Below are 27,309 nucleotides of genomic sequence, written 5' to 3' on the forward strand. Positions count from 1 at the left end.
CCACTGGTTTGTTTTGTTCTGTTTTGTTCTGGCTTTAATAAGGATATTGTTTTTGTTTCTTGCCAGAGAAACAGGCCAGCCAAGTGCATATCAACATTGCTCCTGCAGCTCCTCCTCCTGTGCAATAGTAAGCCCAGCCAATTTCACAGGTGCCTACAGGGGAGACAAAAGACACAAACAGAGACAGTGTTATTGCAAGCGCGGTCTTCCTTTTCTCAATCTCTCCCACCCAACCACCAACACCACTGGAATAACAGTAGTATTTTGATGCCGTATTTAATAATTGAAGGAAAATGCAAGTATTCGTATGCCATATTTATTTGTTCCCTGCCCATCAAGTGTGTAAACATGCTGGCTCCTTGGTATGAGGATAGGCAAAGGTCAAGTTTTCTTACCTTCAAGAGATGCCTGTTTTAGAGCAAGTGCTTAGGATTTTGGAAGGTTGTATAAAAACAGGCACTCGTTGGAGTTTTTAGGGACTAAAAACTCCTTTTGTATTCAAAAACTGTGTCCAGATATCTGCCCATAAACCTAGTTTAGTTTGCTGAATTCATTACTTAATCTGGACTGATGTAAGCTTCCTCTGTAGGGACGCGGTGGCTCAGTGGGTTAGGACGCTGAGCTTGTCGATCAGAAGGTCGGCAGTTTGGCAGGTCGAATCCCGAGTGCCGCGTAACAGAGTGAGCGCCTGTTACTCATCCCAGCTTCTGCCAACCTAGCAGTTCGAAAGCATGTAAAAATGCAAGTAAAAGAATAGGGACCACTACGGTGGGAAGGTAACAGCGTTCCGTGCGCCTTTGGCATCTAGTCATGCCGGCCACATGACCACGGAGACGTCCTGGGACAAGCGCTGGCTCTTCAGCTTTGAAACGGAGATGAGCACCGGCCCCTAGAGTCAGAAACGACTAGCACGCATGTGCGGGGGAACCTTTGCCTTTGAAGCTTCCTCTAAAGCCAATAGCACAAATGACACAGGGAGAACCTGAACAATTTTCATTCCCGTACTTGGACATAAATGCCTGTGGAATGGGAGGGTACAGTTGCTTTTGTTGGCCACTGGTGAGATTTCCAAAGGCACCTGGCCCCTTACTCAGACTAGGCTAACCTTCGAAATGAATCATCAGACTGTTTTGCTCACTAATGCTGAGAAGAGCTGTTAAGTAGGTAGGAAAAATGTTCTTAAACTGGGCAAAGTGCAGGAAAGTGCCCAGCTTTGCAAAGGCAACAATAAAATATGAGAAGAGGAAGAAGCAATGAATACCAAACTAGATGTATGTGATGTTGAATTAAAGGATTTAGAGAAAGTGACAACGTTGTTGGTTTGAAATGGTGGTATAGCCCAGACTCTCAGTAATGGCTTCTGAGAAATGCACGCCCTACTAAACACATTTATATTAATAACGTGTATTTAATCATCAATCTACTTCATTTCCTAGGAATATTTTAGTAACTTGGAGAAAGAAATTTTCACTCCTGAATAGCTGACATAAAAATAGAAAAGCTGTCTTAGATTAGCAAATCTGCACTGAGGGTAATTCATTTTTTTTCTTTCTAGTCTTCCTTTTAGGGGTGGGTGATTCAAGGTAATTTTCCTTTCAATGAATACTGCGTATATCAATTTGTCAATGACTGGAAATTCTGGAGAATGGGAAATGCGGAAGAGATATAAATATTCAGATATATGAGAAAAATATTTGAAAAACTCTGAATAATTGAAACCAGATGCTCTAGGTAACAGTCAAAGGTTTTTTAATTCAGGCACTAAGCCAGACAACTGCTATATACAGAATAAATTAGCCTTCACTGTTTTGTTTGTTAAATTTATATTCTACCTTTCATTCGGGAGCTGCCAGCAGCATGTGAAATCCATGGTTTTTAAAACCATAAAAGGAAGGCACCTAGGTGGACACACAAGCAAGGGACACTAGACTACATTTGACACTTATTTTTTCAAATCTTCATCATTTTGTATAGACTTAATGCCTCTTGGTTTATACAAAGTAACTGGGGCAAACCAGGATCACGTTCCAGATGACTTGCCATTAATCTAGATTGCCCTGTCAGAAAGTCTGGGCAAATATATATGAATTGTACTTTCTGTTAAAGTAACCCCCGTGGGATTCAACAAAGAGCAGTTATACCGGGCACACAGCATTAAGTGAATTTTATTTCCTTATCCAGGTTGCACCTGGGTATACCTTCAGGAATCAAGGACCATCTGAAAAAAAGGGGGGGATTTTTTCCTCTACTTCACTATGGTTTGGGGGACCCAGTCCTTTTTGATTTCTGTATGCAACATCCTCACATTCAACTTAGGATGACCATTTCAACATGAGTTAAAGTTAACAGTCTAGAGGACTCACATTACACGACTTAAGGTGGTAGAGCAGGCAGAAATTAGGGAAGAAAATATACTTAAGGATACAGATCGCACTATGGTCTAAACCATAATTTATATAATTTAAAAATTATATACACAACAATATGAAATCAGAGTTGCCAGCTCTGTAGCTGGTGTTGACCTTCATATGCAATGAGTTTTTCCCCAAGGACCTAGGATGAGTCAGCATAGTATATGTGTGGATCCAAGCTGTGTGGCCTCTTGTAATCAAAAGAGGGAAATTTTGTCCACTTATTATTATTATTATTGCTTTATAATTTAAGCAAACCCAATAATTGCAGTTTATAGATGATTTGCATCTTAGCATGTTATGGAAACACATCCAAGACCAAACCACAGTTAAACTAGCATGTAGGCATAAGCCTCTGAAGTGGCTTTACTTTAGTCATAGGTATAGATTTTGGCTGGGCAGCTGTTCCATTTCTTAAAAAACAGAAGAGCCTTAACATCTTTCATTCTTGTTTTTCTCTTTCTGGTGTTGTTTTGTGAACACTCTGAGCATTTGCGAATCCATTTCATTTAAGGCCATTTTCCGTAGGACTAGGATTACTCACCTAGTTCAAACTGGTCGGAAAGATTGCCACAGGCTTGTCTGACTTCTTCACTGCCCCAGCCCAGAGGATAGAGAGCACACCCAGAACCAATCAACAAACCTACAGGTGAAAGAAAGCAACACATTTTTAGCTGGACTATAGTCAACAAATGGCATGAACGAAGTTTGTGGCGGACCTCATATTCTCCTTGAGTGCTCTAACTTTTCCTCTACTGAACAAAGAAAAGTTCAAATATAATGTACATCTTTGGACTTTATAGAAAGATTAAAGTATTTGAGTTAACAATATCATGTGCTATATTGACAGCGACGCGGAGGGGGGGAGGGAGAAAAATTACATCAGACCAAATTGCTGCTCTCTCTTTAAGAGTTTCCGTCACGTTTAATTCATCTCAAGGTGATATTATGGGCACATCTATGTAGTCTTCCTAAGGACAATATGAAATGGTTCACAACTATCTTCTTCCAGAATATATAAGTCCAGCTTGCAGCTCTGGGGTCTTCTGGAAAACCTCCCATCAAGTATGACCGCAGTTTCTATCTTGCTTAGCTTCTCAGACTAGACAGGGTCAACCAAGTTTTGCTATCTGCTGAGGCTGCTCTGATTCCTTGCCCACAAAATACTAATACAAATGTTGAAAAGGAGAACATGTCAGCAATCCAAGGGAAGATGTTATCCTATCAATTGTATATAATGATTATTTTTGCTATTCACCTTGCCCAGCACCCATGCATGCATTTATGATTCTTGGTATCTTTGATAAATTCTTCAGAAGCGTTTGCACCTAAGAATACATGTACATGTGTCTTTAAAAAGTATTTTCCCTACACACACACACACACACACACACACACACACACACACACACACACTAAAGGCAGAACTTAATAAAAAAAACAGGACTCCCACACAATCTAAATCTAAGTGTATTGGGTGCTTTAATTTATGCTCTTGGAAGCAATTCCTTAGGCACGGCCATCAGTAAATGCAATGTATTTAACATCCAATCAATAAATCTATTCAGACAGATTATCCACTGGTTATTCCTTTCAAGTGTTTTGTGGGGGGGGGGGAGGAAGAAGAAGAGGGCTCCTGGCCATCAAGATTTCTTTCTTCTTACATTTAAATACAAACTGCTGAAATCTGCAATGGCACCATCATTCTGTAACCAGGCGCTGTTCCAGACAGCTACATATATGGCTAGAGATTGCTGTGTCGTCTCTCTGCTTGGGTGAGTGGGATGGGAGAACAATGGCTCATTTGAGCCTAAGAGGCTAAGTGGATGGGATGAGGCAAGCCCCTGGGGTAGTAGACTGCTCCTATAAGAAATGAAGCTGGACATTTTTTTAATAAGATATGAACCTGACTAGGAACTGAATGGCAAAATTCAAATCATATGCATCCATAAGATCTAATCTACTGATGAGTTGTGGAATTAGAAACCAGGAGACTCAACAACAAGAGTTCCTCGAATGGGAAAAAAAACACCATCTGGTTCCTGAGCCCTCTGGAACTCAGGATGGAAAGTTTTCCAATCTGAACCGCCCTACAGCTGAACCAGAAGAAAACGGGATACTCAGAAGAAGTCAGAGGTATACAGCAGCTCAGGCCAATGTCAAAACAAGAAAAGACAGGTAGTCCTTGACTTACAGCCATCGTTTAGTGACTCTTTGAAGTTACAACGGCACTGGAAAAGGTGACTTACGACTCTCTTTTCACACTTACAACTGTTCCAGCACCCCCGTGGTCGCATGATCAAAATTCAGACGCTTGGCAAATGGTTCACATTTATGACGGTGGCAGGGTCCCCGGGGTCATGTGATCGCCTGTTGCAACCTTCTGACAAGCAAAGTCAATGGGGAAGCCAGATTCGCTTAACAACCGGGTTACTAACATAACAACTGAGTGACTCACTTAACAACTGTGGCCAGGAAGGTTGCAAAATGGGGCAAAATTCAGTTAACAAACTCTTGCTTAGCAAATGGAAATTCTGGGGTCAAGTGTGGTCATCAATGGAGGATGACAAGTAAAGGCAAAGGTTTCCCCTGTCCAGTCGAGTCCAACTCTAAGGGGCAGTGCTGATCTCCATTTCCTAGCCAAGGGAGCTGGGGGTTGTCTAAAGGCGCTTCCATGTGGTCATGTGGCTGGGATGACCACGTTGGGTTGGTGCAAATGACATAGGTATAAGTTTGTAGGTTCATATGTTGGATATTCTTTTTTTTCCCCCACTTAGCCTATTCTGGTTTTACCACAGGAATCTTTTTGCAGACAAAACAGAATTCAGCATCTCTATTAATAGGGCGGTCAGCCCAAGAACACAGGAACTTCTGGGAAGGGTGAGGCATTGTAAATCCTGGATGTGATTAAAAATGCATCTGGGCAGCTTTAGAATCAACTACCTTTGCTAGTGTGGGTGTCAGAAATTGGCTAAATGTCTTGCTAACTTCTTTGTGCATTTCCTTAGCAAACGTTGGAAATCTCACTGATAGTGGGTAAGGCAGCTTCTTTATCTGGTAAAGGTACCCCCACACTGCCTGTTTCAGCATGATCAGTGACAGTGACAGTGCAACTTTCATTAATACAGGCCAGTTGCCAAGTGTCCAAATTTTGATTAGGTGAACAAGGGGATGCTGTCACTCATTAAGTGTGAAAAACGGTCATAAATCACTTTTGTCACTGCCATTGCAAGTTCAAACGGTCATTAAACAAATGGTATTAGAAGTTCTACTACCTGTAGAAAACCTCACTTTGGCAGTACACTTATTTTAAATGATTTGTAAACGTTTAGGAATGCAGAAGAGCGGTGCGGTAGCCTAGAGGTGGCGCTCTCGCCTCACAATCAGGGGGCTGTGAGTTTGATCCTAGGTAGTGGCAGAGATTTCTCTCTCTGGGCACAATGAGTAATTGTCTGCTGCAAACTCTGTGTAGGTGTCAGGAAGGGCATCTGGCCAGCAAATGTTCAGCTCCATTCAGTCGCCCTGACACCACCTGGATGTAAGGGATTACCCTGGGAGGTCAGTGGGACTGGTTCCGGGCCATGCAAACAAATGCCCCATCCACAGGATGGAGGCAGCATGTGAAACCACACCCCTTCTGGCCCACAGAAACACCTCCACAGAACCGGTCCCCTGTGCCAAAAAAAGTTGGGGACTGCTGGATTACAGGAAAAAAATTAGGAGGAGTGCAGAAAGTCATCTATGGGTACGGGTCTGTGTAGTAATATGTAATCCATCTTCAAGCTCTAAATGAATGGATGAAGCAGCTGCCCCCAACGTGGAAAAAAGTTAAAAAGAAACTAAATTTTAACTGGTTATGGCAGAATTCTGGTTATTGCAGAATTCATGGCAGAAACCCCAAGATATTTCCTTATGAATCTTTTTTTAATAGTGTGGAATCATAATTAGAACAGTTAATAGTACAAAGAGAGACTTATATACAGGAAGAGCTATTTAGAAAATTGTTTCTTTGTTCCCAGTATTTCCAGTTACAGCAAGAACATAAACAACTAAAAAGAAGCATTTCTAAAGGTCGAACAACATATGGAGAACTTCATGAAAATTCAAACAAAGGAACAGCACATAAATCACATGCAATTCTTGTTGAAATAAGCTTCAAGAATGTAAAGAAATAACCACTGGCTAAGCTATCCCATACAATCAACAGCAATTTAATCTTGTTTATATAAATTAACGTCCAGTTTCAAGATGAACGAATAAAGATTAAATTACAAAATAAACTTAGGGAACAAGAATGAATGGGTGGGAAGGAAAATGAAGTTAGAGAAAATCATGGCCAAATGCATACAATCCTCAAAAGGTTAAAGAACAAAGGGCAACATATAAAGCAATATATGGATTTGGTGGAAGCCAAAACTGGTAGTTTGAAAGAATAGGAAGGAATGGAATAATATAGTAAATGGGGTAAGTATAAACTAGCTGTTTTACAGGTAGTCCTCATTTAATGACAGTAATCGGGACTGGAAATTCTGTCGCTAAGCAATGTGGACATAAAGTACAAGTATCAGGTGACCACATTACTTGGTGACTGCAATCCCAGCAGTTCCTGTTCCCATTGTAAAGCAAGGATCACAGGTTGTCAAGCAAGGATCTCATCTGACTGAGGTTTGGGACTTCCTGCCAGCTTCCAACAAGCAGGGGCAATCAGAAAGCCAGTAAAAAGTTGCAACTCGCAATCATGAAAGGCTTCTCTTAGGCAGCTTGCAGGCAGGTCAGCGGAAAGTGTACGCAAGAGAAGGCAAGTGTCGCATCTGAGGCATGGACAGGGGTTGCTGCTGCAGCTTGGTGCAACTCAGCAGCTGCCTGCTCACCCAGGGGATCCTCTGGAGAAAAAGCATCAGGAGTCGGAGCAATGTACAGGTCCTGATAGCTTCTCCACTGACTTTCCTTGTGGGAAGCCAATAGAGAAGATTGCAAGTCTGTATCACTTGACTATATCATGCTGCCTGAATAATTATCATAAGATCGTAAGGATGGTGCTACTGCCGGAACTTTGAGGACCACTCCGAAGTCTCCTCATTCAGCGTAGCATGACTTGAACGGACACCGAACAAGTGGTTGTAACCCAAGGACTACCTGCATTTCTTTTTCTTATGCATTTAAGATTTTTCAGCTTGTTATTTCTTCCTTTTTATACTTGGAAAAACATAGTTTGCCCCCAAAGGGTATAGTGTAGTGATATACATACATATAATCACACTATTCCCTTTTGGAGAATGATTAAAGTTGATGGAAAATGATTAAAAAACCTCAGCTGGCCAGCATGAAGTATTAGGGTGAGGGGATGTACTAATTAAATTTGCTGATAGTGTCCTATTTTAAAGGATGGCATTGTTCAGCTAGTTTAGGAACAGGTGCATGGATATTATTAAGGATATAATTGATATTTCAGTTCCACTGGAGCCTTAAGTGATATTAGTAAAGCCTAAGACTAAAATCCTAGAGATAATGAATGTACACAATGGACTATTAAGAGTGATACTGGCTTTTGACTAATAGTGCATAGGAGCGCACCTGAATATCGAACATACTAGAATGAGACAGCAATTCAATCTAATTTTTCATTTATTGATTGTAGCACAGTGCTTGATTGTATACTGGCGCTTGATTGTATACTGGTAGAGAAAGAAGGTCATAGTCTTATTTAAAATGTGAGGAAATAAGTGTTAGTGCTCTTTGTTATCTGAAGACCACATTTATATTGGAGATAGAATTGATACAATAAAGATATTTAAGAAATCTTCAAAGACACTTTCAAAACTTAGGTAGACCCAGAGATGACCCAGAGAATAGAACAGAATAGAATAGAATAGAATAGACTTTATTGTCACTTTAAATGTACACTAATCGGCATAAATTAAAATGAAATTTCATTGCATACAGCTCTCAAAGGGTCACCACATCCAATACACTACATAAATATGACAGGGTATATATATATATATATATATGTATGTATGTATGTATGTATGTATGTATGTATGTATGTATATGTATATGTATATGTATATATGTATGTATGTATGTATATATATATATATATATATATATATATATATATATATATATATGTATGTATGTATGTATGTATGTATATATATGTATGTGTATATATATATATATATGTATGTTTCAAATGTTAACTATTTAGATTACCTTGCTAGGCCTCAAACATGGGGCAAATCTTTATTTCCTGTTTTCAGCCTATCTTGAAGGCCATCGAACAGGCTGTAGTCACACCGGACAGTTCATATATTTCTGTAAATTACTAACAATGAATTAAAGGGAAACACTGCCTAATATGCAATCAGCCCAGGTTCGAATCTCAGAAGGGTATAGCTGACTGATGAAGACTAAAGAGTCAGAAATGCATTTCAGTTTCCCTTTAATTCTTTGTTAGTAATTTACACATATATATGTATATATATATATATATATGTATGTGTGTGTATGTGTATATACACACACACACACACACACACACACACACACACACACACACACACACATATATATATATATATATATATATATATATATATATATATATATATATACATATATATATATATATATATATATATATATATATATATATATATATACATATATATATATATATATATATATATACACACACACACACCCATATACCACATATATTCTATGACACAGAGAAACAACATAGTCTAGTTGCGAGAAAAACGAATCTTGCGAGTTTCCCAGATGGATGGCATAGGGAACAAAGCAGTTACAGAATCTGGTAGTCCTGCTGGAAATACTTTGAAGCCTCCTCCCAGAGGGGAGGAACAGACACAGACCGTAAAGTGGATGTGTGGGGTCTCTAACAATGCTTTGAGCTCTAAGCACAAAGCGCTTATAAGCAGTGTCCTGAATAATGAGAAGTGGGCTTCCTATAATCTTCTTGACTGTCCTTACCACTCTCCCTTTCTTCTATCTGAGGCACTGCTACCACCAAATCAAACAGCGATGCAGTTTGTTAAAATGTTCTCAATTGTGCCACTGTAAAAAGTGGCCAGGATAGGAGAAAGATGTGCTCTCCTCGTCTGATGCAGGAAATGCATTTCAATAAGATTCTATTGTATTAAGATTATGGTGTTTGTTATCATCATGAAACATAGGAATTGATATTCAGAAGATTTGGTCTCCATGCCACTACATTATTTTCATTATTTATAATGAAAATCTGTAATACTGTACATAAAACGGGAAATGCTGAATGGGAAAGAATGCAAGTCTATCTTTTGTGTATTTGTGTTCCATGTGACAATGGAAGTACCAAATGATGTCCCATTTCACATTACATTATTTTGGCATCATCATGTCTAAGGTTGCCCATGTATCATGTGTACTGACAGATTATACAGGCTCAAAAATTAGTGTATAAAATAAGTAGGGGTGTCTATACCTTCCTTTGGACTCAAATTCTGATGAAATGGAAGCAGTAGATATTATTTAACATCTACGTTCACATGTTCTCTCTTGAGGTGTTAGTAGAATTGTTTTAACATATGTTCTATAATCTTTTGAACACAACATTTAGGACTAGTATTTAGAGAGATATGTAGATTCTTTCCTAAGCTAGTAATACAAACACAGATACAGATGCACACGCAAAAACACAATCTTCTCTGTACAATTAGGAAAGATCTGTTTCCTGCTCTAGTCTTCCTTCTTGTACAGTTATTCACAAGCTGCTACATACTTGCTTGTAAAAGCTTCATCAATCACACAGGAAAGGAATGGAAAATACAAGTCACATTTTGCTGTGACTAAAAAAGTATAACGCAAAAAGTTCTGAGATGCTCTGGGGGAAAAGTTTGTGTGTGCATGTGTGTGTGTGCACATGCATGTACATGTACACACACACAGAGACACACACACATTCCTTAGGTGGAATAGCTTTAAAAATATATGCACGTGTTTCAGAATTAAATAATTTGTTAGGCAGAACCAAAGCAGCAAGATATTGGTCTTTACCAAAAAACCAAGGAATATACATAGTTGCAATGGATTTTCAAGGGAGGTATGCATTCTGCTTTCATCAGAATTCTAAAAGCAATTTTTCATAATTTAAATTGTATTCAAGGATTGATCGTATTCTGCTCATTTTAGAAGTGTCTTCCCTTCACTTTTATGCAATTTTAATTGATGCAACCATATCATCACCGTAAAACTATTTTAACCCTTGAAAGTAGCCTAACTGCACAGCTTAAGGCCATTTAAGCATCATGTGCCTTTTCAATTCCATTTTTTTTAAATATCCAAAGTGAATTGCTCATCTCTCTTTTCTCACTGATCTTGCTAAAGATTTGCATGCAAACACTGCAAGCTAGCCTGTGAGACAGCCCTGGTTTCATTAGGCAAATTGCCCAGGGTTCATGAAAAAATTAGCTACAGCTGAACAGGAAAACATTGACTGTTGTTGATATAGCACACACAATATCTTTGGCAAGAATCCATGGCCTGGGGATAGAAGTGACCTAGCTATTATCTGATCTGCTACTTAGATGCAGCTGCAAGAATGTAACTCTTTATTATTGAAACAATTATTTCTGAACAGTGGGGGTCCAAGAAAGCAGGAATTAATTTAGTAATATATATTCATGGATTGTGAGGGACACAAGCAACTGCATTTGAGGATAAAGGTTGTGCCAGTAATTGCTGAATTGATTTTTTTAAAGCTCCACTGACACCCAAGCTACTATTAAATTTGCAAAGCAATGTTAGGACTCTATTTAAAAAAAAACCCGCCTCTGTTGGCTCTCAGCCTAATGATTAAATATTGTGCAAAGAGCAATGCTTACTTCCCAAGTGACCATTGTTCACAAAGAAGTTTTATAACGCAGTGTTCACAACAAGACTCTTCAATCCACTAAATTGATAATAAAGGTTACACACCGCCTTGCTCTGCTCAAACTGCATCTAAAATAACTAATTAAACCCCTATCATTCTAACAAGAAGTGCACATTCCAAGAATAAGGAGCACAATCTGATAATGCAATTAAACGTTCAACCCGGACAATTATTTTAACAGGGGGGGGAGGATGGTTTTAGCCCTTTTGAAATCCTGAAAAAGTGGGGTCCTTTGGGAGGGTTTTTCACAAAGCCAAAGCCATCAAAACTCTGTTAGCTCTACTTGAAATTCTGTTTTGATCAGCCTTTCCTTGATCAACTATGCTGCGGCCTCCACAGGACGCCAGACAGGGAAAAGCTGATAGAGAAGTGGAAGCAAGTTTATTTAACACAAGAAAGGAACTTGCGAGAGTCTTATAGAGGACAATCTGACCCCTGACTCTGTGCCTGGAAACTGGACGGCCAGGGCAGTGACTACCAAATATGGTCTTGCTTGTTTCTGCCAACCCCATTTCATCCGCAAGAGTTGAAGCTTCTGACAATGCCTCACGGGCAGAACATACATACAGTTGATTGCTTACATTCATCACAGACAGCAGACCGAATCAATCCACTCATGTGCAACAGAAATGGGAAGCTTTCTATTTTCAGTGGCTTGTTTTCTTGCTCCTGGACAATGAGAGTCTGTGTAAAACCCCAGCGTTCCCAAATATCGACGGTCTGCTTTAAAATTGCCATGTGGTTCTGGGTAGCGTGCAGAACAGTAGGAATAAAGATTTGTTGTCACAAAAAATAACAAGAAGCTTGCGGCATCTTAAACACAGGCAGATCTACTGTGGGGTATCCTTTTGTGTTGGGATATTCTTTCAATATTTTATGCATAATCATCTGTCAGCAGCTTTAATATTGGGGAAACTGGAGCATGTTTACAAAAAAAAGATTAGAATCTCAAATGAAGTTTATCTTCTGGAGATGTCACAGATTTCACTGTTTTCTTGGCAGCAATATGGAGGTAATTTTGCCATTTCCTTCTTCCACAATTTTTAACAGATCCTTAGTTTGATTTACAATTTGCTGTATTAAAGAACTAACCAGGTCCCACCTCATTTAGTTTTTTTGAGACTGCTCAGGTTCAGCTTGGTGCTGCTGGGCACAGAAAGTCCGAGCATTAATTTGAGATTAAAAATAGGCAATATCCACAAAATTACAAATGGAATATTTCATTTCTCAGGATGCTATTCCCTAACCTGGAGATGTCTGTCTGTTCAATAAAGGAATTCCATGGACTTTCATTATCAATCAGGACGTTAGAATTCTTCAAGTGAATTGTGCATAACATGTTCATGCTCCATGTAGAATATCTGAAGTAATCATTCAGAGTATCTTCCTACATGGAGAAAAGTGCTCTAAACAAGAACTATGGTTATGCCCTGCATTAAACACTGGAAGTTTTCCCAAAGGGGAAAAATGGGTAGATGGTAAATAGATTGATAGGTCTCACCTAGCAATTTCCTCAAAGCACAAGTGGAAAAAACAACAGTGAAAATGACTTAAGTTGAAATCCTTCAGGCAGGATAGGAGGAGTAATCTGGTGAGTTTGCTAGCAGTATCGGCCAGAAGTTTCCTACATCTGCATAAAGAGTTGCTTTAGGCTTTTTTTCATTTCAGCAACTTATTGGGGGTGGGGAGTTATTTTGTTGCTTTTATTGCAAATAATTGTTGTTGTTAGTTGCAAAGTCATGTCCGACCCATTGCAACCCCATGGACAACCTTCCTCCAGGCCTTCCTGTCCTCTACCATCTTCTGGAGTCCATTTAAACTTACACCTACTGCTTCAGTGACTCCATCCAGCCACCTCATTCTCTGTTGTCCCATTCTTCTCTTGCCCTCAATCTTTCCCAGCATTAGGCTCTTCTCCAGTGAGTCCTTCCTTCTCATTAATAATTAGGAATAATTAGGAATTTTAAAAAACCCTTTTGTTACTCCAGGGTTCTTCCAGACAACTGTTTCAACACGCTGTCTTCCAGCCAGAAGATAACAATTCTTTCATGTTGTCTTATATCTCTATTCAATATTTTAAGGAGTAAAATAAACAAGAGAGAAGACAATGGGCATTCTTGCTTTGTTCCTTTTTGTATTTCACTAGACTTTGGTAGATCTCCATTATGTATAGATCTCTACAACTATATACTTTCTGTGAATTATAATTGATCTTATCCATTTTATGAAGTTCTTTCTAAAGTTCATACCTTCAAAAACTTTGAACAAGAAAACCCAGTGCAAGGCCTTCTCTGCAACTAACAAAATCAATGCTAGTTTTCCGTTGTGTTGTTCCAAGTACTCCAAAATTTCGGATATTATTTTGTAACTGTCTTTTAAGTAAAAATACATATTGATCCTCACTGATCCAATAAATTCTTGTAAAACTATTTTCAACCTATCAGCCAAAATTGTTCTAAACTTGTAGGCATTTTTCAGTAATTATATTTATCTACATAGTTTCTTGTTAAAATAAAATCTTGTCCCTCTTTACCATTTATATTATTTCTATATTGGCTTCTTTCCAGCTCTCTGGCATCCTTCCTCCCTGTAAACTAGAATTCACTGCATTTTGTAAAGATCATAAAAGACATCTGCAAAGTATTTATAATAAGAATCTGGTAATCTGTCTAGTCCAATCGTCTTTCCAGTTTTAATACTTTTTAAAGCTTCGCAACCCTTCCCCCCCAGATCCATTCATAAATTGTTTTTGTTCCTCTGTGGTCTGAAGTAAATTTTGATTCTTAAAGTATTCATCTATTTTTTTCCAGAGAAATATCTTGTCCTTTATGCAAACTGGAATAATATTGATAAAATGATTTTTTGCACAGCCACATTATCCACTAATGCAGTATCTCTCTTTTGTGGTTTCAGTATCTGCAACTTGTGCAGATGTTAAGTCTTTTGCTAAACGTTTTTAAATCTTTGAAGCCCCCTCTCCTTCCCCCCCCATTTTTTTTAATTCAATAAGAATGCTGACCCACCAAGTGGATTACTCTTATCTTGCCACTCAGAAAATCTCTCTTTAGCTGTAAATTGATTACATCCAGAAATGGTTACCAAAGTGAGACTTTGGCAAATATTGTGTTCATATAGGGTGCATTATGACTGTGCTTAATTGAAATTCCTTGACTCCCAGCTGCTTGACTCATGAGTCAACCAAAAAACCTCAGTTCCTGAAGTCTCCTCACAAGGAACAGCTGTTTGGAGTGGGTGATGTCACAATCTCTCCTTGTCCAGAAAGACTACACTGGCCAGAATTCACCTTCTGGTTGTCAATCTCTGTCACAATGCTGTCTTCCATAAATCTTCACCGGGAAGCTCAGAACATGACAACGTATTATTGATGGCTCTTTTCCCTGCCCCAATTTCCTAAAGTCTCTTCGCTAAAATCTGTCTCCTTCAAGGTTGCTTTCAAAAGAATTGGCAAGATTTGCCCATTTGGACTGGTTATCTAGAATTTGGAGTTAAGCCAACCAAAGAATATTGAACTTCAACGGCATTTTATTTGTTAAGGTTTATACAAAGCTACATCATGCGTGGGTGTCTACAGTATGTGTTTAAATCCATCCATGGTTCACGATTACCTTAAGAAAAATATAATAAAAATTGGAATAAACTAAGAGGTCATCTGTATCTCATTATAAACATGAAGCTACTCAGGGAACTAATGAACTATGGAAGAGGGATGAGCTGCCAAAATTAGAAAAGAAGGAAAAAAAGTATTTTTGCCTAGCAAGAACCTCCAAATTGGGCAACAATAAGAACTATGTCTCTGAACAAAATCTATCTAGTATTTCAGTTTTAAGGAAAGGGAGAGAAAATGACTGACTAAGTCCTAGAATCCCAACTGAAGTCTAAGGTACAAAAGTAAAAAATATCATAAATGATTACCAGCTAACTTTCTGGATCATTTTCTGGCTATTCTAGTTAGTCCTCAACATACAACCACAACTGGGACTGGTATTTCCATCGTCAGTCAGTGTGGCCATAAGGCCAGTCACCACCTGACCAGACCTGAATTTACAACCCTTTTTACCATAGTTGTTAAGCAAGTCCACATGGTTGCTAAGCGAATCCAGCTTCCCCAATTAGCACTGCTTGTTGGAAACCAGCTAAGAAGGTTGCAGACCACAATCACATAACTGCACGATGCTGAACCCGGTATTTAAATGTCAGCCAGTTGCCAAGCGTTCAAATTGCATCCTGTAATTGCAGGGGTGGTGTTGACCGTCCTAACTTCAAGGAAAGATTGTAAATATTTTTGTTTTTATGAGGAGTAACTTTGAACTGTCATCCAACGAATGGCCCTGAGTCAAGGACTTTGTGCATGCAGTACTCCAAGAAATGATTTTCTAGGTCTAGGATAACAAATTGTTGCTCACTCTTTATATCAAAGCTGTGCCTGCTGATGCCAGGAATATTCTCTGGCAGCACGAGTGCCAAACGCATGTCTGGCCCTAGTCTAAGCTGGCTGATACGATTACTGGAAAGGGAAGCAAGGGATTATTATGATCCCCTGCTATTTTTCTGCAATGAGAGGAATCTCTACTCCCGGCAGTTTGGAAACATGAATGATAGTCTGCAGATGTGGACTAATGACAGCCTGCAAGGGATTAATCCATCATTTTCCATTTCTTAGAACATTAGACATACGACTAAATATTTTATCGTCTCTCACATTTCACGGAAATGTGTTCACACACGACAAATACATGACTCTAGGTGGCTATATCAATCGAAATAATAAATACATAAATGGGAAAAGGAACTTTCAGCCATGTCTGCAAAAGTGGGGACTAGAAAAAAGTCCTTTGTCAGAAATGTTTTATGGCACTCAGGGATGTTGCTAATAGACCGCACATTCTCATGAAATGTGGAAGGCAATAAAATCTTTAGCCTTATTTTTAATTCAATACATTATCGAGCTGGTATATATTTTTTCAGACATTTTGCATCTGTCGTTCACTATGTAAAAAGAGAAAAGGGCTAAAAGGTTCAAAGAAAATAAATAAATAAATAAATAAATAAATAAATAAATAAATAAATAATAGAAAATAAATAAAATAAATAAATAAAAAACTAATGAAAGCTTAATCGGTTTGGAAACTTTTGCACTGTTCCTTCTACTGGAGCAATTGTTAGTTAATCACCTGAGCAATCATTACAGCTTACTTGTTAAAGATATACCTGAAGTATACCTGGGAACTTGATTAAAGATATGTCAGCTTCCCCACAGTGGAAAGAGAAACCACACATTGACCAATGTTTCTACATGCCATACACAAGAATTGAACAGGAAACACAGAACTTCAGGAAGAAAAATAAAGCAAACACGTGCTTCCCTATGACCATACATAGTCCAATTGACATACTAAATATATATCCTTGTAAGAGTTTCCTTGCTAAAAAAAATAATTATAATCCCAAAGCAGAGATATAACTAACAACATTACAAAAACGTAAAATTCATTTTACAAGACAGCGAGACCAGCAGCAGCAGTGATGGCAGCTAAAACCAGTACTATCAGCTACCTAAATTCAACAGAAAGCCCGCATGAGCAGATGACTTCAACCTGGTGCTAGAAAATGCATTTGCATCAAGCTGTAATTGGTGCAGGGAGGTATTTGTGGAAGGATCCCTGAAAGAGAACTTCTTTTTGGATAATTGCAATAGAATTCTTGGCAAGCAGAACATCCTCAAAGGAGTGCCGCTAGATCACAATGGGCTGATTGGCAGGAAAACAGGTAGAACAAAATCAATCGGATTTTTTGATCCCCAGTCATGCATGTATCATTATCTGGGCTCAACAGTATTCTGGCAGCTTAAATGGATCCTTCAGAAACGTTTATATACCAAGTTTACAGGAGCTTGTTTACTTTGATAAGAGGAAGCCAATTGCACCGAGATGGCACTTAGTATTTAGGTGAGGAAATGCCAGCATCAAGCTCCCTTCATCCAGTGCGCTCCCACAGGGAGGGTCTTCTCAGGGTGCCACCAGTAAGAGATTGCCGGCGGACGACACCCAGGGATAGGGCCTTCTCAGTGGGTCCACCTGCCCTTTGGAACCAGCTGCCAGTGGAGCTGAGGACTGCCCCTGACCTCCGTTCATTCCGCCGGGGCCTGAAGACCTGGCTCTTCGAGCATTCTGGCCCAGGCTGAGAATTTTAATTTTAGTTTCAATTTTAATTTTAACTGGGGTTTTACTTATGCAGGGACGAATATAATTTTTTTAAAAATCTGTTTTTAACTTTTGTATCTTTGTTTTTAATCACCCTGTAAACCACCCTGAGTCCTTCGGGAAAGGGCGGTATATAAATGTAATAAAATAAATAAATAAATAAATAAATAAATAAATAAAATAAATTAAATGCCGCCTGATTTATCATTTTCAGATTGAACCGTGTATGGATTGTAGGATGATGGAGAGTTCCCTTCCCCCCCCCCCTTTGTGCTAGTATTTGTATCCATGCATTCCCTGGACAGAATCCAGAACCTGTAAATAAATTTGGTATTCAATTACATACCAGTCCTACCTTCCCCCACAGGTTTACCTTTCAGTCATTTCTGTTGGTGAAATTAGTTAGTATTGCGGTCCAGGAGATTTACATGGTACTCAAGTCACGATTTAAAAAGGAATCGGGAAAAAGGAAAATTATTTTTAGTTGAGCTAAAAATATTTATAAAATAACAACTGCAGGCTGTGCCTAAATTGCAGAGCATCACAAAATAAATGAACTCGCATGTGAAATAGTTCAGAGACTTCTACTCTACCTCACCAAGAACATATTTTAAGAGATTTGAGAAAACCAACTGAAATAATAACAGAGTATTACCCGAGCAACCCTGACCAATATTGTTTAAACAATATACATTTCATAAACTTCGTAAGTCTAAGTAATAAACTTTCATTCCACATCAACGTATGAAATGCTATGGCCTGAATATGTCAGGTAGCTCTTTACTTGAAAGGAAAAGTGTTATTTGACATTATTTCTACTACCCGCGAAATAAAATTAACCATGTGCTTTATTCCTGCTATTTCACCTCTGTCTTTCTGCAAGTCCAGGCAGGGCTGGAGAGGAAAAAAAAAAAAAGAAAATTTTGAAAATGCAGTCAATGTTCACATCACACACGCACTGTACACTGTAATTTGTGTAATTAATCTAAATGCTTAATTTATTTTGTAAATTGAATAATAAGCTAACTTACATGCTAGATTTGCACCAAAGACTATGCTAAACACGTGGTTGTCTGCCTTGTAACTCACAACGTTGTCTGCAGACAGAATTTGCTGGCCACCTGCATTGGCAACACGAGGAAAGGTTTGATTCAGGGGAAGACATTTGATAGTTTGCTATCTCCTGTCTTTTTTCCATTTCTCCTATTATTTCATCGCTTATATGTCTTGTCTTTTTGTCTGAAAAGCCTGAGGAAAAGGCGTGGGTTACATTTGCAATCATGCACAATTCCCTTCCATAGTCACCACGCATTGATTTTTAATTGTTGTAAGATACCATTGGGGAAAATAATGGCTCAAAAACTCCTGCAGTAACAAAATGTGATGAGCAAGAAAGAGAGACAAATATAGTATAACAGAGACAAACACTTCAAATGAAGAACAAACAGCGATCACCTCAGCAACACAATTTAGGGCTGTGTGAGTTTCATTGCTTTGACACATTTTAATGAGCCATGGGGGAATTCCTAAGACAAACATCTAACCCTGCAGAAAAGAACTGGAGTTTGTTACTTGTTTTATATATAATAAGCCTCAGGACTACGGTAGCTGACTGACTTATTTCCGCTGCTAGGGAACTTCCCAATGGATCAATTACACTTATATACCCCATTTTTTATTATTTCAAAGCGAATGACTCAGATCCCTGACACATGGTACACAAATAATGTATCTGAAGTTGAAAAATTGATATCATTTTCCACCTAGTTCTCATAACAGAGGTCAGGTAAATACATCAAAGAGAAAATGGAAGTGAATGAGATTCTGGCATCTTTTCACATCGGAAGGTGCAGGAACAAGTCTTTTAGAAATAGCTACAATCATATACATTTTCCAGACTTTTGGGTCTCATTCGGCTGCAGTCCTCCAATGTATTTTAGGCTGCACTTGAACATTATTGAGTTCTACTATTAAATGACAGATCAGACTAGTGAGGATGAAGCTGGGAGAGGGCAAAGAATTTGAAGAGAAGGACAGACTAGGAATCACAATTGAAGAGAAGGAGAGAAACCCCAAAGGTGCTTTTTTTTTCAAAAGGCAATTGGACTTTGTTCTTCCTTGAACATGTTTCACTTCTCATCCAGGAAGCTTCTGGAAGCGAAATGTCTTCAAGGAAAAACAAAGTCGGGTTGCCTTTTGAAAAAAGCCCTTTTGGAACAACCATGATCTGGATGACTGAGAATCTCCATAGGCAGAGAGAGAGAGAAAGACGAACCAATTTAGAGACGGAGCAAATCAAGAACAGTCACACTTGCTAACGGATATAATAAAACTTCCAATACGTTCGTTCAAATTAATTATATCAAGTCATAAGAAGTTCCAAAATGAAAAATTATATAGTACTGGAATTTTCCTCGACTGAGCACAGAGAAAGTAACACCTTAAATAGGCTGTGGCATTAATTACAAGAAGAGCAAATCACTAAGCATTTAAGATGTTGGCACTGACCTTTCTAGCCTTAAACACCTTACAAAACTGACTGCGCAGTCATTATGGTTTTAGGGTTTTTTATTGTGGATTTTAATCCGTATTTTAACTCTTTATAATCTGTCTGATTTGAAATTGTCTTAGCTGCCTTGAACAGAGAGGCAGGTATAAATCAAACCAATTTTTTTTTCTCTACATGAAATGATCTGCCAATCCACTCCATAGAAGGTTTAAGAACAGCCAATGTAATAGTACTGCAAAATACAGCATGTGGGGGACAGACCATACATTCCGATTGCTTTTAAATCTGCTATTAAATCTGTGAAATGTGTAACCTTTGGGATGGGCCATGCCTGGACTACAAGCATAATTTGCTTTTTATTAAACACAGGGTTCCCAGGAAGTGTGCCTCTGGCCCTTTCTTTTCATCCTGGCTCCAGTAGGGATCGCCCTTATGAAATAATTTAGCAACTGCTGCTCTTCATAGAGACTGGCCAGCAGGTTGGACAGTAGTAAGGCCAAAATTTAATTCAGACTGAAAAAGGTTTACATTATGAAAAAAGGGGAGCAAAGAGAAATGATGAATGAATGAATCATCCATTACCATAAACTTTCAGCGAAGCTGCACGTTAATAAACTAAATCCATTTTTCCGTTGGTTAGGTTAGATTTTTCCTTAGAAATGTAACTTCCCTTCATAGCCCTTCTGTACGAGGTTAAAAAAGGCATATACATACACCCATTATTTTATTTCTCCAACGCCTTGCTTTTCCACAGTTCACTTGTTGTGTGCCTTCTGCACAATTACACATCAAAATGCTCTCGGTGCGTCTTATCTTTGTTTCAGTGTCAAAACGTGATGCAAAGTTTCAGCCTAAGTTTCCCCCTGGTCTAGGTTTTCCCCTCTGCCCCCATGGAGCTGCAAGTCAAAAGCTGAACACATCATACAAAAGGCCTTTTTTTAATCTTCAGCCCCAACCATCGCCTAAGGAAGGGGGGGAAAGCAGGGGTTAAGCGTCATCAGTTTGAGTTGCTGTCCAAGTTGGGCCTATTGATTGGAGCTTTGTACCCCAGGGTTGCTAGGGGCGTAGTCTGTCCCTGTTGTTGCAACTAGAGGGAATAGTCTCTGTCTGGCTAGTAGTTATAGTTGCCACGTTTGCTATCCTTGTCACATTGTTCAGCTGCTGAATGAAGGATCCTAGGATACTAACTAATTTGCATGGGGCAACTTGTTCCTCTCCACCAACCATCTAAGCAAGACACAGAATAGCAGTGGCCAGCTACTGTTATGAGAACAAGACAACTGGGCAAGGGAGTGCCCAATTCAACATTCATAATTACCTCATGAAGTAACCAGAATTTGTAATCTGTTTTCTGGAATAGAAGTTATTCTTCAATGTGTCAAGTAAAGAGGACAGCTGAGCTCTTAATGTTAATCGTATAACTAATAAGATAATAAAAGAGATTTGAATTACACCAATTCACGGTGCAGCATAAAAAGCATTTTAATGCTTTGTGTGCTTCACTGTGAATTGGCATAATTCACATCTTAAGACGGTGAAAATCAAAGAAAGCATACAAAGCATTTAATGCTTTGTATGCTTTCTTTGTTTTTCACCATCTTAAGATATATTTCTAGTGCTTTTCACTAACACACACATACTCCAAAATCAAGTTGCTAAATTGGCACTACATAATGTACAGATAAGTGCAAAGAACTACCGTTCCAATCATTTTGACTACATCAAAACTTTTCACTGTAGCTACTGAAAGACATGTACTGCAAGAGAAATGCAAATTGTTGAGAGTAAGATTTTTCATTAATGAGAATGATGAAATTTGATAAAAACAGCCACAAAATGAAACTCTTGTACAGAAAATTATCCAACATTATACTGGTAGTAGAAAATGAGGGCAAGATTAATTTCAAAAGCAGACAAGTATTACTGCGTAAGCATCCAATTTCTTTGTTAGTAGAGTTTTCTGAAAGACTTCACATTAGAATCTTTTGAAGAAAGTTTTCCAGTACCCTCAGTCAACGGAAAAATGTATATTACCAGGTTCATTTTAATTTAGACAAAGCTAATTATGAATATTATGCAAATTTCTCAAAAATCTTTTACTAATAGCTGAATAATTTATTTGGCAGAAAGAGAGGAAACTGGGAGAAAAATGAATATGTTATGTTTAGATTAAAACCTTTCTTTGGGAATTATTTTATTACAGTGCTTATAATTATTTTAAACATAGCTAATTGAGTTCACTTCCCTAATTAAGAAAAATAAGTGATACTGCTACACATTTCAGCATTAATTTTAGCATGTGTGAATTTTGCACCTAATTTTATCTCCTTCCATAAAAGTCATTTGGAAGAGTTAATTAGAATTTAATTAGAACTGTCCAATTGAATTTACACCAAGTTTGTGTTAATTATTATTTTTTTTTACCACCCAAAACACTTTGAGAAGTATGCTTGTAAAGTAAAAGAAGAAATCCCCCCCAAAATAGGCGAGTGGAATATTTTCTATTGACAGTGGAGTCCATCCTATATCTTCATAATTTTAATCAGCTTGGATGGATGTGGCTTTAAAGAGGAATTGCAGAGGCAACCATTAGTATTAACTTATGCAATAGTGATGAATATCTGTAGCTCGGCTATAGGATGAGGATGAAGGTTCGTTCTCTGAGCTTGTGGATTGGTTTCCGAATGTTTTGTTACCAGGCTGGGTAACATCTTCAGCAGAGTTTAGGGGATGACGGTGTTATTCTGATTATAGGGGCTTCAGGTGTGGGGGCTGTCACGTGAGGGTCTGTGATGGGTCTTGTGATAGGCTAGGTGTGTCATCAATGAGTTTTGTGATGGGTTTTGTGATGGGGAGGTTACATCTGGTCAGGGTCATTGGGAGGTGAATTGCTGGTGGCAGGGCAGGGCTTGTGTAAGTTGGTTGAGGGTCATTGCTGTCTCTGGTTGGCTGTGTGGTTGATTTGGATTCTGAGGGGTTCGTAGGCTAGTTGTAGGTCAATGTGTCTGTCGATGGAACTGCTTGTGGAGTGCCAGGCTTCGATGACCTCACAAGCATGGCAGATGATAGCATGGCCGATGATTTTTATGTTGCCCCAATCAAACTGGTGCTGTTGGTGTCGTCGGTGTGGATAGTGATTTAAGGATTTGGGATCGTGGCCTTTGACTGCCAGCCAATGTTTGTGGATCCTGGTTTTCAATTTACACCATCAGAATAGAAATTTGATATACTCTATGAGTTCTGCATTGCAACATCGTGGTTTTTTCCCCAGAATGCTTATAAGGGAGGAGTTAAGGCCATTATCAGCAAGCCATTTCCACTTCTACCACCATTACCTCACTGTCAGAAAACAAAGTTCCCATAAGCTCATCTCAGCAGGGGGCAGCACTTGGCCAAACATATCCAGATCTGGAAGCAAAGCAAGCTTAAACCATCATCAGTGCTATGATGACATATCACCAGGGTATTCCAAGGCTGGAGGCAAAATTGAGGAAGTCAAAAAAACTATGCCAGAGAAGGGAATGGAAAATCACTTCTACTCTGTTGACCAGAAAACTGCATGGATGTGTAACAGCCAGAAATTTGGCTCAGCTCAAGGGAGGCTTTGCGTTACCTCCTCACAAAATGTCACTAAATCTGACTTCTTGCATAATTCTTGTTGTTTTTTTTCTCCCCCTTCACAGCTGCAGAAGATAGAATTGAAAACAGCTGCAAATATACACACACACACAAAGAAAGAGGGAGTACAGCCACAGACACACACAAAGGAAAAATTAGAATTAAAACCATATGGCCAGAAACAATAAACTAGACGAAACTATTTCTGAGACTTGAGCAGACTTTGGGGAAGGGAGAATAACTTTCAAAATATGATCTGAGCGCCAATCTAAAAATCTATTTTCTAATAAGTTATGTTTCCCATTTTAATATAAACAGTTGAGGGGATGTTCCAAGAAATACAATGGTCTTTCTGTTCGGTATAAATGGTTAGAATTGTGGTGTATTGTGTTCTCACCAAAACAATAAGGCTTCCTTCAGGCAAAACATGACTGAGTCAAGTACTCTTTCCCTGCAAGTAATGGGTGGAAAATCTCACTACTTCAGGGACAAGAGATTAGAGTGAACTCTGAAACAATTCTTTCCCCACAGGAAAATGACAATACTGTATTAAAGGGTTCAGCATTCGAAATTCCATTCACTGTCTTTTTTTTCTTTATAAATACACCACCACCCCATTTTGTAGAGGCTGGCCTTAGCAGAAAAATGAATATAAGAAAGAATTTGATTCAGCAAGAACAATGGAGGCACTGTGTGCTGGCAGGCCTTGGCTCCAAGGTCAGGAGTTTGCAGGTACTTACCCCCTAAGAACTGGATGCCTCCAGCCACCCTGCCCACCGTCCTGGAGATCAGCTCATATACACAGCATCCCATAAGTGCATTGAGGGCCACTAGAAGGAGGAGGCCACAGCCCAAACCGGTCACCACTGTGCAGATCTGCCATTCCACACTCGGAATGGCCTGGAAGGATGCGTAACGTCCACACTGCTCCACCATTATTGTAATCTGGCGGCTGTCATCTCGAACAGGATAGGAACATCTCCGGAAAGTGCCAAAAGAGACTGGTTTCTCCAGCTGAGAACCCAGCAGCCAATAAGGCATGAAGAAACCCACACAGGAGGCTCCAGCACAAAGAAAGGAAAGCAAGGCCCAGATCACTCCGGTACAAGTCAGGCTAGAGGCCATTTTCCCAGTCATGATGACCCAAAGGAACTTGGAACAAAATCCGCCACCTGATATACTAGTTTTGGAGATCTGTGGATATTTCCTCAGTCCCAGGAACCTTGGAGTCTAAGGAAATCTTCCATAAGCGCTGTCAAACTCACTTCTTTTATCCTTAAGATTCCTGGTATGGCAGAGATGGAAATTCTTCTTGTTACTTCTTCATCCCCAATGGAAGCTGTAATTGTAATGAGAAGCATTAAGGAAGGGAGCAAGATGAGGTAAATAATCATGAGTTCTTTCAACATGGGGAAGGCGGGCAAGAAAAGCAGCAATGAAAATGAAGTTTCACTATGAAGCCAAGCTGGGAGGGGGGCAATGTAAGAAATACAGGATGGAAACTACAACCAGCAAGCATAGCTTGTTCCAATTCGATAACCCTCTAATGAAGATGATCAGAATGACAGGATGGATGAGTCTTGCCAGGAGTTAGGCTGGGGGAAGCTGCAGGAAGATGATCAGGTCCAGCTCTGGATACTGCTCTTGTGGCTTTCAGTGTCAAGTGGAAATGAACCCATGAATCACAAAGCCCCACTTTTTAGTTTGCTAAAGAACTGGTCAGCCCCCTCTCATTTCCCTACCACATCTAGTTGTCAGCTGGCAAACAAACAAAAAAAGCGCTCTCTTGTCCTTTTGACATGGAGAAGTGAGCAGTGGAAGCTTTATGGAGCCTGGAAATACCACCCAACAAGGCCTATGGCCACGTCACAGAAGTCAGCAGGGCAGCCCACGTCTACCTTGCCTTCCGACTGAGACAGCAGAGAACTACTAAAAAATCTGGGTGACTGTCGAGGGCAGCAAGTAGCTACTAAAAGCTCTCGCTGCTGCTCTTTAGTGGTCATCCATATTTCTGCAGCCCAGTTAGCCTTGCAATCTCAATCTTCAGTTGGCTGCAAACCAGTGCCCAATAACACAGTGCCAGTAACAATCCCTGGAATTTCTACGGAATCCTTAGAAGAGAAAAAAGCTGGAGGTAAGAGAAATAAGATAACCCCCCTACCAAGACATTTGCCTCCTGTTCTTTCTCCTTGAGGGGAGGAACAAATTGAGCTTCAAAAACCCAAATGGTCTTCCTGCCTTTAAAAGAGGCGGGTAAGAGGGGGAAGTTAACAGCTTTCGCAAATCAGGCTCTTCTGCCTCCGCTGTTTTTCTCCTCAGAGTTATGAACATCTGCCCAGGTCCCAACTAGGAGAACAAACACCAACCCAACCCGATCGCCTTTCAGAACGGAAGGAAAAAAGAATGGGCTTGACCGCATTTGGCAATAGGGAGGAGGAAAATCTGCGACTCCTTTCAAAAACAAAACCCAGCCTGCACCCCTGGGAAAGGAGGAGGCCCGGATCAGGCAGAGGAGCCTTCTTCCAGCATCCCCAGATTTTCCCCACTCACGTTAAAGCGAGGCGCACGCCGACCCTCCCCACTCGCCCGGGTGCCTGCTTCGCCCACTCCACGCGATCAAAGCAACTGTGACGGGCAGCGACTGGGAAGAAGAGGCGCAAGGGGGGGGGCGCTCTTTGCAAAGTCTCCCGCGCTGGCTGTCAATCCGGGAAAATGGGGTGGGCAGGGGGTACACACAAACAGAGACAGACACACACAGACACACTGTTGAGTCACGGCCTTTCTCCGGACGGCCGGGCGTCGACGCCGAAAAGGCGCTTGGCAGCCTGCCCCGCTGGACTTGCCGCTAAGTTTGGCTTCCTACCGCCGCCTCGAAAGGGGACGATCTGGCAGCGGGAAGAACCGGGGCTGGTGTCGGGAAGGCGCAGCAAAAGCGGGCGGGGGTCCGCCGCCCCCCCCACCACCCCCACCTTCCCCTGCTCTTAAGATCCGGGGCAGGCAAGGGGTTCTCTGGCGCCTTTTGCCCCAGACGGCTTCTCCGACCGCCTTGGGCTCCAACTGAACGGCGCTGGGCAGCGACAGCTTCCTTAAAGCGGACGAGGATCGCCTTCCGCCCCCGGCCACGCCGAGCCTCTACCGACCTGCCTGCGCCGATCCGGCCCGGGCACACATGGAAGCTGCAAAGCGCGGCCTTTCTGCAGCTGCTCGGCACGCGTCGGGGCGGCGGACGGCTTGGTCCGGAGCGCAGAACCAGCTGCGGCCGCCGCGCTCGGTTCTAGGAGGGAAGAGCCAAGCGGGGGTCCCAAAATCTCGGCGCAAGGAGCTCCGCCCCCTGCCACCTACGAGGAGGAGGAGGAGGGTGGGGGGGAAGCCTCGCGCGCAGCCTTGTAAGGCGAAGGAGGACAGACAACACCCGAAGAGAAGCGTTCGCGGCGAGGCGGAAAACGAAAGTGCATCTCTCCAGCATCCCGGCAGAAGGGGGGGGAGGAGGAGGAGGAGGAGGAGGACCGCGCAGGAGACTGAGGGTGGCGGGGAGGCGAAGTGGAGGGGCGTGTGGCCCACAGAGGTGTGTAAACAGCCCGGCCGACTTGCGATAGTCTCACTTTTGGAAGA

The 27,309-nt window shown here is 40.4% G+C and overlaps 1 protein-coding gene across 2 annotated transcripts; it reads right to left on the bottom strand.

Moving 5' to 3' along the window:
- LHFPL6 (LHFPL tetraspan subfamily member 6) lies at positions 1 to 27,122 on the bottom strand. Of its 2 annotated transcripts, none has more exons than XM_081319302.1 (4): positions 26,838 to 27,122; positions 24,438 to 25,036; positions 2,956 to 3,054; positions 1 to 153 (listed from the first exon to the last, which is right to left on the bottom strand). In XM_081319302.1, the coding sequence occupies exons 2-4, from the start codon at positions 24,832 to 24,834 to the stop codon at positions 35 to 37; spliced, it is 615 nt and encodes a 204-aa protein (XP_081175428.1). In that variant the 5' UTR covers positions 24,835 to 25,036; positions 26,838 to 27,122; the 3' UTR covers positions 1 to 34. The 2 variants fall into 2 exon arrangements, with proteins under 2 accessions (XP_081175428.1, XP_081175429.1); XM_081319303.1 differs by lacking the exon at positions 26,838 to 27,122 and adding an exon at positions 25,859 to 26,044.
- Positions 27,123 to 27,309: the final 187 nt, after the last annotated feature.

The sequence above is a fragment of the Vipera berus genome (assembly GCF_964194415.1).
Source record: "Vipera berus genome assembly, chromosome: 1".
NCBI classification, from domain to species: Eukaryota; Metazoa; Chordata; class Lepidosauria; order Squamata; family Viperidae; genus Vipera; species Vipera berus.

What these genes read in the sequence shown, in the direction of transcription:
- LHFPL6 (XM_081319302.1), bottom strand. Translation starts at nt 24,834, where the DNA reads ATGACTGGGAAAATGGCCTCTAGCCTGACTTGTACCGGAGTGATCTGG. An exon ending in AGGCATCCAGTTCTTAGGGG is followed by an intron (nt 3,055 to 24,437) that starts GTAAGTACCTGC and finishes TTTCACCTGTAG; the next exon opens with GTTTGTTGATTGGTTCTGGG. An exon ending in TTCCGACCAGTTTGAACTAG is followed by an intron (nt 154 to 2,955) that starts GTGAGTAATCCT and finishes TCTCCCCTGTAG; the next exon opens with GCACCTGTGAAATTGGCTGG.